The sequence below is a fragment of the Hyaena hyaena genome, unplaced genomic scaffold (assembly GCF_003009895.1).
Source record: "Hyaena hyaena isolate Hyena2069 unplaced genomic scaffold, ASM300989v1 scaffold_497, whole genome shotgun sequence".
Lineage (NCBI taxonomy): Eukaryota > Metazoa > Chordata > Mammalia > Carnivora > Hyaenidae > Hyaena > Hyaena hyaena.
In genome coordinates this window covers 797,138-811,010 of record NW_024081130.1, presented here as the reverse complement: position 1 = coordinate 811,010, position 13,873 = coordinate 797,138, and the positions used below count along the sequence as shown (strand labels likewise).

Below are 13,873 nucleotides of genomic sequence, written 5' to 3'. Positions count from 1 at the left end.
ATAACTAAAAACTAAATAGACCAAATAGGTGATATGAATGGAGATGTGGTAAGAATCATCACACCTGCATCCTTCTATAATTTGGTGGTTGTACTAATCTCTGAATGTCTTCATGAATATAGTATTGCTCTTGGTTTACTATTTGGGCCTTTTCCTACCATATTAGCCCTAACTCCATGAGTCATGCAACCACTTGGGAGATTCTGCCACTCTTTAATACGTCTATTCTACCTCTGCATTCTGGGGCTTCAGAAATAGTCAAAGTTTGAATGGGAAACCCACTGGGCCCACTGTAAGATAGACACATGACGAAACTTCATGGATCAGTCCATAAGACTCTCATGTGACTGGTGATTTACACGGGCATTTTAGGCCTTTGGGGAATTTGTATCAGTTCAGAGCCAAGGCCCCGTAACAAAACACAAACAAACAAAGACATGGAAAGTTCTACTTTTTTTTTTTCTCTAAGTCATAGTCACTCTGCTAATGGTCACAGGTAGCCTTGAAGAAAGCAAAGAGAAAGATGTATAGTACAATTTTCTGGCTATCTAACAAGACCTTCCTCAAAGGTAGTTCCTCCTCTTCATTCAAGGGTCTATGGCCTGGTTAAAGTCCAAGAACTAGTTGATGTGCTTTGTGATATTCAAAAGCTCTGTTCACCAGACCTAGAACACTTCCACTTATACAAATCAACTAAGACCTTAGTAGACTGCCTATCTATTTCAGTTCTAGGGACACCATGATCAATTAGTCAAAGTCACAGACCTCTATCTTGACCTCTGCTTCAATTCTGATACCCATTATGGTAATCAAGCCCATTGCATCTCTGTATCCTGGCTTGTTCCACCCTGGGGTCCCATCATCTGTTTGAAACTCAGGGATCCTGACCCCATCAGGACCATAGCATCAATACCCACCACCATTCTAGGCTTGCAGCAAATAGCCACGACAGCACTCTCCAAAGATGCCAGTGCTCCCCTCTCCCTGATATATTTTTCACAGTTTGTGTACTCTCCTAAGACACCCTTAGGGGGTGAGTAAACCAGTCTCATGATAATAAATCTACTCTACTTTCTGATTTCCTCAAAGCTTTGAATACTTTTCTCTGTATCAAAGAAGGTCTGGCATCTCAACTTCACTTGGTATAGGCCACCTTTCGATCCATAGTTCAATCCAACCAACTAGTCAAATAGCTAGAACTACCCTTATCTGTTTGACCTAATATACTGACATTGGCATCTGTATTGAGGGCATCCCATCAAAAAATCAGCCTGACCCAACACCTACACCAACACCCTCAAGACCCACTCCCACCCATGTTTCTCTTGATATAAATTAGCAAAAATCTTGCAATTGCTTTGGTGTATATTGCAATTCCTTATGAATCACACAACTGGGATTTACTGGGAGATGAATCTGGTTCTACATCGAGAAGCACAAAACATGGTAGGAGAGGACAGTCAGCAGTCTACTGCAAAATAACTACCTCAGGGAATCTCATTACAGATTCTTCAGGTGAGGGAAGATTAACCTCCTCAGACCAGAAAAGACAGGCTGCTGTTGACAGGCAAAGGAAGACTGGAGGAATTTAGGGGTTCAAGATCCCAGCTTCATCAGAATATGCCCAAATGTATTCCCAATCCAATTGTCAGAGTCTCAATGAACACTTTAACTTTATATGTGACCTTGTCAGCTTGGTGATTTAAAATAAGTTGAAACCATCCACAGGATTAGACATTGGTTTGATATTTAGAAATCTCAGACAGAAGGTTCCATGATATAAGGGCTTCTTTTATGGCAGAGATTTCTGGACCTTTACTTAGATCATAAGCTTGGAATTGAAAGCCCAAAGCTCATCACTTATTTTTCCTAAGTTCTTTAGCGTACCTAGAAGCAGCCAACCAACCCTGTAATATTTCTTATTTCTGCTAATATATTCTATGTCAGCAAATATACCTAAAGTTTTGCTTTGGATTATAGGTATCTACAGGTGACGTTTAAATAGGTTTGCTACTATATGCATTAATGGTTACTTACAACTTACAACTAATACCTTTTACTACTTACAATAGGGTAAGCAATGTCTTTAAATATATTCAGGTTAGAGGGGCACCTGGGTGACTCAGTTGGTTAAGCATCTGACTCTTGATTTTGGCTCAAGCCATAATCTCACGGTTCATGGGATCGAGCCCCGCATCAGGCTCTGTGCTGACAATGTGGAACCTGTTTGGGATTCTCTCTCTACCTCTTTCTCTACCCTTTCCCCACGGACTTTCTCTCTCCCTCTCAAATGTAAATAAACTTTAAAAAATATATCTATAGATAGATAGATAGATAGATAGATAGATATTCAGATTAGAGAACATGTAGTAGATAACCCAGGCCAAATTTCAGAACCTAAGTGTAGGTTAGGTTCCTACTCACATCCAATGCCAATATCTCTATTATATAGAGTTCAATCAAGGAAAGCAGAACCACTATGAATAATTTAAAATAAGGGATTTCTTAAAAGGATTGCATCTTCTAGAACTGTGGAAATGGGTGAAGAAATCCTAGATCCTTCTCACTGTTGATTTGTTTTTACAGAATAGGAAACCAGGATGATACGTGGAAAGATTATGTGATTAAAGTCAAACAGATATGGAGTTTGACATGTATTGGCTTTGAAATCTTGTCAAGTGACTCAAATTCTGTGAGCCTCAGTTTCCTCATCTGTAAAATGGAAACAATAATAGTTCTCAGGATTGATGTGAGGGTGAAAGAGATACTTGGAATATATCATATTTCATTGATCCCAAGATACCCAATATTCTACATTTTAACCCTTTTACAACAAGAATGAATCTTGTAATCAATGACATGTTATTATTTAATAAAGAACAACTTTTTTCTTTCTCAAGGCACATAAAAGAATGAGAGCCTAGAGTAATATCTCAAATAATTACAACTGCAGATATCACTTTGTTATCACACCAAGTGTGACCCTCAGTGCACAAGTGGAAAACCCCAACAGCCTCTACAGAACACAAGTGTTCTTCTTTATACATTCCATTCCTTTCTCCATTTACTAGACTAACCCTTCATCCCACATCCCTTGTTATTTAGATTAGTGGAATGGAAAAAGTACAAGTTTCAGAATTTGACATATTAAATTCTGGATCTTGCTGCTATGTGACATCCTGAGCTTCAGTTGAGTGCTCCATAATTGTGTATAATACTACTCACCCAAAAGGACTATTACAAATGAGATGATGCATGTAAAATCCTACCAGTGCCAAACATATTGTGGGTAGTCCATAAATTTTCCATTTTTTCTTCTGTCTCTCACTGCCACATTCTGTTCTACTGATCATTTGGAATAAAGGAAGGACTGATATTCTCGATCGGGGGTTGGCAAACTACAGCCCTAAAGCCATATCAGCCCACCACCTGTTTTTGTAAATAAAGTTTATTGGAATACAGTCACACTTACTTGTTTACATCTTGTCTATGGCTGCTTTTGTGCTACAAAAACAGAGTTGAATAGTTACCACAGAGACAGTATGACTTGCAAAGCTGAAAATGCTAACTATATGACTATTTATAGAAAAAGTTTACTGATCCCTATTCTAGATTCCTATATCACCTAAACCGACTTCCCACCATTGTCAAGGAAATGGAGAAAAGGGAACCCTCATGCACTGTTGATGGGGATGTAAATTGGTGCAAGCACTGTGGAGAAGAGTATGAAGGTTCCTCAGAAAGTCAAAAATAAAAATACCATATGATCCAGTATTCCACCACCAAGCATTTACGCAAAGAAAATGAAAACGCTAATTCAAAAAGATACATACACCCTTATGTTTATTGCAGCATTATTTACAATAGCCAAGATATGGAAGCAACTCAAGTCTCCATCTATAGACGTATGGCTAAAGGAGATGTGGTATACACACATACAGACACATATTTGTGCACAACGGAATATTATTCAACCATAAAAAAGAATGATATCTTACCATTTACAACAACATGGACAAACCTAGAGGGCATTACACTGAGTGAAATAATAAGAGATAGACACATATTATATGATTTCTCTTTTGTGTGAAATCTAAAAAACAAAACAAATATATTCTTAGTTTTTTAAGTGTATTTATTTTGAGAGAGAGAAAGGGAGCATACACAGAAGCAAGCAGGGGAGGAGCACAGAAAGAGGGGGGGATGAGAGAGAATCCCAAGCAGGCTCCATGCTGTGAGCACCGAGCCTGATGCAGGGCTCGATCTCATGAACTGTGAGATCATGACATGAACCAATATCAAAAGTCAGGTGCCTAACCAACTAAGCTACCCAGGTACCCCCAAAACTGACTCTTGAATACAGAGAACAAACTGGTGGTTGCCAGAAAAGAAGTGGGTGGGGGAATAGGCAAAGCAGGTGAATGGGATTAAGAGATATAAACCTACTTATTTATAAAATCTGTTTATATTTTATAAATATATCTTATTTATACATCCTTATATTTTATAAAATATTCTATTTATACATCCTTATGTTTTATAAATATACTTTATATATATTTATATATTCTTATTTATGTTTTATGAAAGAAAGAAGTCCTGGAGAGAAAGTACGGCATAGGAAATATTGTCAGTAAGTTTGTAATGATATTGTATGGTGATGGGTGTTGATTACACTTATCATGGAGAGCACCAAGTAATATACAGAATTGTTGAATCATGGGGCCCCTGGGTGGCTCAGTCGGTTAAGCAACCAACTTCAGTTCTGGTCATGATCTCACAGTCTGTGAGTTCGAGCCCCGTGTCGGGCTCTGTACTGTCAGCTCAGAGCCTGGAGCCTGCTTCAAATTCTTTGTCTCCCTCTCTCTCTCTGTCCCTCCCCCACTCATGCTCTAGCTCTGTCTCAAAAATGAATAAAAATGAAAATAAAATTTTAAAAAGAACTGTTGAATCACTATGTCGTATACCTGAAACCTAATATAATATGGTATGTCAACTATATTTCAATAATAAAAATAAATTAAATTTAAAAAATTAAAATCCCCTCCATCTGTGTTACTATGCTGCCTCGAGAGAACTGCATTAGATGAGAAAGATGTATGCCTCTTCCCAGTAAACAGGACACTTGGGCTCTGACCACAGCCTCAACACCAGCAGAGTGGAGAGGAGGGTTGTAAGACTTTCTGATGAGATAGCCAGGCCAAAGTGAAAGACAAAAATGTGACTTGGTGGTTTCTGTGGTTTCCAGACCTCCTCTTTCTTCCACTTCTGGGGTTATAAAAGCAGGAGCAAGGGAGGGCAGGGACAGAAGAAGCTTACCATGGACACCGTCGCTGGGAAAATGCAGGCCCTACTCCTTTTGTTGGCCTTTCTCTTACCTCCCGAAGCTGGAGCTGGTGAGTCTAGGGTGTAACCCCCTGTCAAAGAAGACCTTAAGTCAGGTGACAAGATCCATGGCAAGTATTCTAGGGGGGAATTTCCACCTGGAAGAGTCAGACTCTTTCCTTGATGTTGATGATAGTTTCCCTGGTATGTAAAGTCTTGGGTGGAAAAAGAATCAGAAAACTGTCTTTGGAAGTTCCTCCTAACCCACTTTCCTCAAAATAGCCACCATTTTGATTCATGGTCTTTCTTGGTCATTGCTCTCAGGTGGAAGAGGTCAGGATAGAGACATGAAGAAATGTTTAAATGACAGCTCAGAATCAAGACTAACCATCGTGTTCTGAAAGTAGGGTGAGGGTTGGTTGACAGGATGGATTGGGGTCCAGAAACCAGCAATAAAGACACATGGAGGTCTGAGCTCCATTGGAAGTAAGGTAAAAGGTCTTTGGGGCCTCAGCTTCCACCTCCTTTCCCTCACCCAGGGCTCTATCTTGGGTTCTCTGTTTCAGCGGAAATCATCAGTGGCATTGAGTCCAAGCCACACTCCCGCCCCTACATGGCCCATCTGGAAATCATCACTGACCAGGGTTATGTTGCCAGCTGTGGTGGGTTTCTCATAAGTCAAGACTTTGTGATGACAGCAGCTCATTGTAAAGGAAGGTAAGAAAACTCTGACTTACTCTCTTTTCCTGTGAGGAGCTTGTAGGAGCTAGAGTTACACGCAACTTCAAAGTGGCCTAAGGAGAGATTCTTGTGTCAGGCTCATCTCAAGATGATCAGCAATGTACTGGGAGGGACCAGCCCATTTTCATTTGCCGTCTCCACCTCCAGACACCAGAGCTTATTCAGGGCAACCAGGTCACAGCAAGCCAACCCTGCCTTTCTGTCCTGATGCCAGCCAGCTGAACTCGCCCAGTCCCATGTAGTTGCCAGGGCCTGGCCCTTCCCGAACCAACTATGATCTCTGAAGGGGAGGGAGAGAGGGGAGGGATGGACTTCTGTCCTGAGTAAGACCTGAGTTCTTCAGGTGGCCTTGTCCTGGGGAAGAAGAGAGACTGATGTCTCCTTGCTCAGAATGGACCCTTTTCAGAAGACCAGCACCTTTTCCTGCCTCTCTTCTCCTTCTCAACAGGAAAATTACTGTCACTCTGGGAGCTCATGACATAAAACAGGAAGAATCCACATGGCAGAAGCTGGAAGTCTCAGAACAAATCGTTCACCCAAATTACAACTTTTTCACCAACCTCAATGACATCATGTTACTGAAGGTGCCATTAGCTTTCCAGCATGTCTCCATCCTCCCTTCTTGAACTTTTCTCCTGACCTGTGCATTTCTCATTCTCCTTTTTCCAACCCATTTCCTGATGGCCCACCCCCACCCCACTCCATGTCATCACCACCCCACTGGGGAGAAACTCTTTGCCCTGCCCAGGGAGCCTCTACCACAGCACACCCCCCTTTCCCTGGACTGGAGGTCCATCTACTCTCCTTCCCTCACAGCTACAAACAAGAGCCAAGCTGACCCATGCCGTGGGGACAATCTCCCTGCCCACCAGGTCTACCTTTATTCCACCTGGGAGAATGTGCAGGGCGGCTGGATGGGGAAGAACGGGAGTGATGGAGCCGGTGTCAAATACTCTGAGGGAGGTGAAGTTGAGACTCATGGATGCCGAGGCCTGCAGCCACTATATGTTTTACACCCATAAGTTACAAATCTGTGTGGGCAACCCCAGGAAGACAAGATCAGCATACAAGGTGATCACATACCTACATTTTCTCCTCACAACAGTCCCTGGGAGAGGGGTGGGGTCACAAAGTCCCCTAGTACAGTGACTGGTGTCTGAGTTTGTGGGTTTCTAGCATCATGGGAACTGGAATCCTCCTTCTGGGTTCCATCCTCACATATCCAAGTCCTTCCTCTAACCCTCCCATCTAGTTGGTGGAACAGGCCTCCAGGAGAGAAAGGAAGAAATGGAGAGAACAGGATCTAGGCTTGTGGTTCCATGCCAGAGAGAAATAAGACATTAAACCCCTAATTTATGACTCCATGAGGAGCCAGGATTACTGATCTGAATCTAGGGTATCATGGAGCTAGCCAGGGTGCTGACAGAACCCAGATGAAGTGACAGTAGGGCGAGATGGACATACCTTGCTCATGATCTGCTTTCTCTAACCCACAGGGGGACTCTGGGGGCCCCCTATTGTGCGCAGGGGTGGCCCAAGGTATTGTGTCTTATGGACGTACAGACGCAAAACCCCCTGCTGTCTTCACTCGTATCTCCCCATACGTGCCCTGGATTAATAAAATCTTAAAGAAAGAGTAGCCACAGAAGCCTGGCCAGCCTGCATGAGAATCCCAAAGCCAGAGGCCTCCCTGAGTAGCCCTGGTTTCCACAGAGCCTGGCCCCAGCCCAAGCCCAGGGAGGCTCTCAGAGGCACACAAAGCCCCTGCTGATTGTATCCCCCAGCAAACTTCAATAAAGATGCTGCTTTCAGCATACTTATGCGTGTGAGACTCTTCTCTCTCTCACAGAGCTGGTCTGTTCTGATGGAGGAGTCCAGATCCTCCTCTCTGGCTTGAATGAAGAATTGTTCTGGGCTCCTTTCTTACCAGGTTAATAACCTTGTCTACTAATTTCCCTGTACACTGTGTGGTATTATGGATTATTGAAGAAAATATTTTGATCTACATATGAGATTTAACATCCAAAAGCAATGTTGACAATAATTTACCTTCTTCCCCCACTGCCTTCTATTCTTCCTCCTCCTCTCAGTTTTCCTCTTTCCTCAAAACCTGTGCCTCAACCTGGCTGCAGTTCAAAGCATAGATACACCCATAACAAACTCCCCATGACTGTTTCCAGAGATAATCCCAGGCCTAGGCTGTTGTTATCTTGTGCCCCTACACCCACTTCTACCTCACCATTATCATCTCTCTCAATACTAAGTCAGCAGCCAGGGAACTATGTGCCAAGGTGGAAAAGTAGGGAGGAGAAAACTTCCCAAGCATAAGAGCTCATAAAGGAGAGGTAGGGGTTAAACCTAGAAGTCCTCCAGATGTGTCTGTCTGTTACAAAAGTCAGAACAGAGTTGTAGGTGGGAGAGGGCCATTCTAGCTGAGGGGAGAGCCCCAGAAACATCAGTGTCATCCTAGTCTGTGAACTACATCAGAGCCACCCAAGATATCTTAGGTCTTCCGAAAGAAGGATATCTGACCTGGGCCAAGTTCTCCAAAATTCCGTCCTCCGAGTGACCTGCAACACTCTGAGCTGGGCAAACACACAGCCACACCTGCCTGAACACAGGGAAACAGGACATGAACTCCAGCTCACTCTCAGGATCCTGCAAATCAAGGACCTCCAAACAAGTTCCACCATAGTCCCTTAAAGGCCTGAGAAGGTATGCCTGGCCCCAGGCAGGAAAGAGCTGCCATTGCTGGCCACAGGGAACCCAGCACCTCCATCCTTCCCATTGCCTGCCAGCCCACAATTTAGGGTTTCCAGCTTTGCCGCTGATGAGTACAGATGTAAAAAAAAAAAAAAAAAAAAGCAAGCATAATAACATAATATACAAGAGTGATAATAAACTCTAACTCTATGTGGAAAACAAACATAAGTGTGTAAATTGGTACAGCCACTGTGGAAAACAGTACAGAGATTCCTCAGAAAATTAAAATTAGAAATACCGTAAGATCCAGTAATTTCACTACTCACTACTGGGTATTTACCCAAAGAAAATGAAAACACTAATTTGAAGATACATGCACCCTTATGTTTATTGCAGCATTATTTATAATAGCCATGATATGGAAGCAGCCCAAATGAGAGAGAGCACATCTCTCTCAAAATAAGTAAACACTTTTAAAAAGAAAAAAAACAGGGGCACCTGGGTGGCTCAGTTGGTTGGGCGGCCAACTTCAGCTCAGGTCATGATCTTATGGTTCGTGAGTTCGAGCCCTGTGTCGGGCTCTGTGCTGACAGCTAGCTCAGAGCCTGGAGCCTGTTTCAGATTCTATGTCTCCCTCTCTCTCTGACCCTTCCCTGTTCATGCTGTCGCTCTCTCTCTCTCTCTCTCAGAAATAAATAAAAAAAACATTAAAAAATCTTTTTAAAAGTAAATAAATAATGAACAATAAAAGTAGAAAAGACAGGGGAGCCTGGGTGGCTTAGTCGGTTAAGCGTCCGACTTTCGCTTAGGTCATATCTCGCGGTTCGTGGGTTCGAGCCCCGCGTCGGGCTCTGTGCTGACTGCCAGCTCAGAGCCTGGAGCCTGTTTCAGAGTCTGTGNACAGGGGAGCCTGGGTGGCTTAGTCGGTTAAGCGTCCGACTTTCGCTTAGGTCATATCTCGCGGTTCGTGGGTTCGAGCCCCGCGTCGGGCTCTGTGCTGACTGCCAGCTCAGAGCCTGGAGCCTGTTTCAGAGTCTGTGACTCTCTCTCTCTCTCTGACCCTCCCCTGCTCATGCTGTCTCTCTCTCTCTCTCTCCTAGAAATAAATAAAACATTAAAAATTTAAAAAAAAAAAAAGTAGAAAGGACAACAGACAGAAATTTAAAGATACAAAAAGGATCTGGTGAAAAGTATTCTAAATACATAAATATAAAAGCAATAGCAAATATTATAATTTTCATGAATTAAAAGAAAATTTTATAAAAAATAATAGATCTATGTTAATGGTCACACAATGAATAAAATTTAATTTGTGATATATACTTGTGACACAAAGAAAACATGACTGTGAAAAAAAAAATTAATTACCTTTTCTTTTTTTTTTAAGTAGGCTTCATGCCCAGTGCAGAGCCCAAAACAGGACGGGATCTCATGACCCCAAGATAAAGATCTGAGGTGAGATCAAGAGTCAGATGCTTAACTGACTGAGCCACCCAGCCACCCCTAAATTACCGTTAAAGAAAGAAAAAACAGACATATGTCTGAAAAAAAATTTTTAGGGTTTTTTTAGTGGGTTTTTTTTTTTTTTACATTTATTTATTATTGAGAGACAGAGCACAAATGGGGCAGGGGTAGAGAGAGAGGAAGACACAGAATACAAAGCAGGCTCCAGGCTCTGAGATGTCAGCACAGAGCCCATCATGGGGCTAGAACTCATGACTGCTGAGATCATGACCTGAGCTGAAGTCGGATGCCCAACCGACTGAGCCACCCACGCACCCCAGTGTTTATTTTTGAGAGAGAGAGAGAGCAAGCACAAGTGAGGGAGGGGCAGATAGAGAGTGAGACAGACTCCCAAGCAAGCTCTGAGCTGTCAGCACAAAGCCCAACGGCCTCAAACCCACAAACCGGAGATCATGACCTGAGCCAAAGTCAGATGCTTAACTGACTGAGCCACCCAGGCGCCCCGTCTCACAAATGTTTTAAAAGAAAAAATCAGAAAGATCTCAAAAATAAAAGAACGCATGCTACAATGGTAATTACAAGATGTGTTTTTTTTCTGTTAGGTCAAAATCTCATTTTATATTTGTATAATTAAACAGTTTTAAATATGAAATACACAGAACAGGGACATTATGTGTAATGTCTGCTTGGGAGACCAGAGCATGCACTGAATTGCTGCTAAGACCCCACACACTCCTGACCCCTTAGGACAGCACATTTTACAGCAGCTCTCTTCCCAGGAAGCCAGACCGCTGGGGACGTGGACCAGAGGTCAGCCTACCCTGACAGCCTGGCCTCCAAGCAGTACTGGGGCCTGTCGAGACCACAGGGGCCTTGACTGTCTGCAGGATGACTTGGGCCCCAAGGGACTGACAGGGCTGGAATGGGTGTGCACCAACATGAACTCTCATCCATTGCTGGGGGAGTGCACAGTGGTACAGCCACTTTAGAAAGAGTTTGGCAGTTTCTTAGAAAATTAAATATACACTTACTGTATGACCTAGAATCCTACCCCTGGCTGCTTACCTTACAGAAATGAAAACTTAACTTTACACAAAACCTATACCCAAATGTTTAGAGAAGCTCTATTCATAATTACAAAAACCTGGAAAGAATCCAAATGCCTTTCATCAGAAGCACCAGGGAAAATCCTCAGTGATGCCTGGAGGGCTGGCCCACCCCCATGCTGTGGGTTCTGTACGCCACTGCCTCTGATGTCTCACATAACTTCCCCTCAAGCTGTCCCAACAGCCTTACCAGCAGCTTTCTACCTGCAGCTGGGAGCATTTGCCACTCAAGGAACAAAGGAATCTCCTTGCAAGTAAGAACACAGGACATGGAGAAAAAAAAAAAAAAAAAAAACAAGACAAATGAGACACCCGTAAGAGGCCTCAACATAGAAAGTAATCCCGGTAGGAGGAGGATACCAGCCCATTCTAGGGCTGTCTAGAAAACAAGTGGGTCCAAATCCAGGAATGATCAGTGTGGCCCACAGGATGCAGCCGTGGAGACAGTGGGCTGAGCCTCTAGACACTGACTCAGTCATGACAACAGCCACAGATTAACTGAGCATGTTGTAGACCCCTGGAATGGAAATAATAGCTGTAGCCTCACCAGTCTCTCCCACAGTCCACCCAGAAAAGATAAGGCCACCATGGGCACGTGGTACCATGTTAATTCTAAGGTGAAGAGGAGGGCCCACCTGACCGATGCTGAGAGTGACGGGGGAGTGGTAGCGTCATAGGATCCAGAGGAGAAGCTGCCCAGGGCAAAGGGCTTGCCCAAACTCATGAGAAGCGACACCCTAGGGCTTTCCCTGCTCAAACACGAGCCTATTGCAGGAATGGTAAATGGAAAAAAGACCTAGCAGAAGGAAATCCAAAAAAGCACCCTTGGGTGGGGGGTGGTTCTTGCTGAAGAGCATGTGTGCGGCCATGAGACCCATTCCTCCCAATCCAAAACTTGAAGTCACCTCCCAGGACCTCTCCATCCATCATTCCCCTGGATAATCTGTCCACTGGAACAACCATGCTGAGAGCAGTCATTCAAAAAGTGTGGTAGGGCTGGAGGCCTGGGAACAGGAACCTATATCGGCTTATATCCTTGCAAATTATTCTGCAGATATTGAATGTAAACCAGTAGCACTTAAATTCAGAAGAACTTGGTCATTCAAAAACATCAGTCATTGCAAGGGCAAGCGCAGTGAGCACCAGCCTGCTGCGGGAAACTGTGGCCAATGCCTTTAAGAATGTACTGTCCCCGCTCCAGTGCCCTGCTGTTCAGTCGGAGGCAAGAAGGCACAAGCCCACGCCATCAGGTGTCCCTGTCCTTAGTATTTCTTACAAGAGACTGTAACATGTGTGAAAGTTTACAGCTGTTCTAGTCCTACATGGCAGCTTGAGGGTTAAACCCACATCAGTCACATGCTCAATCCAAAAAGACCCAGTTATTACTCAAAGAACAAGGTTAAGAAACAGCCTGGTGACTTAAAGTTCAGCAAATAAAACAAGACGCTGTACAAAGCAGGACATGACTCAAGTCTGGTAAATCCAATTAATCTGTAATATGTTTAGGGGAATTTAGAGGAAAAGATAAACAGTCTCCAGAGGGGACATATGCACCATTTGCCCATCAAACGGTTATAGGACAGCACAAGATATAACACAAAAGGACAAAATCAGTGTTTATTAAGGATCAACCAGGTGGTATTTTCCTTTAGCACCATATTTAATTCTCAAAAACCCTGTTTCATATCATTCTTCATATTTTGCAAAGGTTGTAACTAAAGCTGAGAACTTAAGGAACTTTCCTAAGGTCAGACAGATAGTTAAGCGGCAGAAATAGGATTCAAGCTCTAACTGCAAAGCCGGCCACATGCCTTGAATGTCAAAGTGAATAATGGCGCTAATGATAAATGTTTCAGGAAGTCAGAGAAGGGATGATCCCTCTGCATTATAGTAGCTGAGGAACACTGCTATCACTAAATGCCAGTGTTTTTACAGCAGGCCCAACCCTTTCCTTCCCGCTAACTGTGTATCTTAAACAAGACTCTGTCCAACCTCTAATATCTTCAGCAATGGGGAAATCACTTGCCTCCCCTCCCCACACTTTCATGTTGTAACAACAGATTATTAGCAAACTCTTCCTTATGCAGAGTCACCATCTTCCTCACATGCTGAGGAATCAGATACAGAGGCTATGTAGCCAGGAAAACAATGGTGAGCTACAGCACAGGATTCCTCAGAAAAGGCTTCACAGTCCATTGGCTTGGCCCTCAGGCAGCACCAGACAGGTGACTCACAACTAATTTTTCCCCAAAAACCAGACCCCTCATCCACTCACCCTCACTAGAAAAGTTTATTCCACATTATGCCTACTCCCTCTGATTACACCTTTCTAAGTCAAAGTTTATAACTACTCATCTGATTGGCAGAATCTTAGTCACATGACTAGGGCCTGGATGCAAGAGAATCTAAGAAAGGAGTTTATGGATTCCACCTTAGGAAAGCAAGAATCATAGTTGGGAATTCCTCTAATATAAGAAGGGTGTTCAAAAGACACTATGGACCCACCACATACATGGCAAATGTCCACTACAAGC

At 43.3% G+C, this 13,873-nt stretch overlaps 1 protein-coding gene and 1 long non-coding RNA gene across 5 annotated transcripts in view; one reads left to right on the top strand and one right to left on the bottom strand.

Annotated features, from left to right (window-relative positions):
- Positions 1-13,873, bottom strand: part of LOC120246998 — a 131,743-nt gene that overhangs the window by 105,677 nt on the left and 12,193 nt on the right. The window contains exons 4-5 of one of the 4 annotated variants that reach the window (XR_005532199.1): positions 8,599-8,677; positions 5,365-5,417 (exon numbers count right to left, since the gene is read on the bottom strand). The exons of 2 other annotated variants lie outside the window; for them this stretch is intronic. This is a non-coding gene — a long non-coding RNA (uncharacterized LOC120246998). Of the gene's footprint in view, positions 1-5,333; positions 5,418-8,598; positions 8,678-13,873 lie in introns of those variants that run through there. One more of the 4 variants, XR_005532198.1, reaches the window with a different exon arrangement.
- Positions 4,961-7,841, top strand: LOC120246989 (mast cell protease 4-like). The gene is made up of 5 exons (XM_039254670.1): positions 4,961-5,396; positions 5,892-6,042; positions 6,515-6,650; positions 6,883-7,137; positions 7,563-7,841. The coding sequence occupies exons 1-5, from the start codon at positions 5,321-5,323 to the stop codon at positions 7,704-7,706; spliced, it is 762 nt and encodes a 253-aa protein (XP_039110601.1). The 5' UTR covers positions 4,961-5,320; the 3' UTR covers positions 7,707-7,841.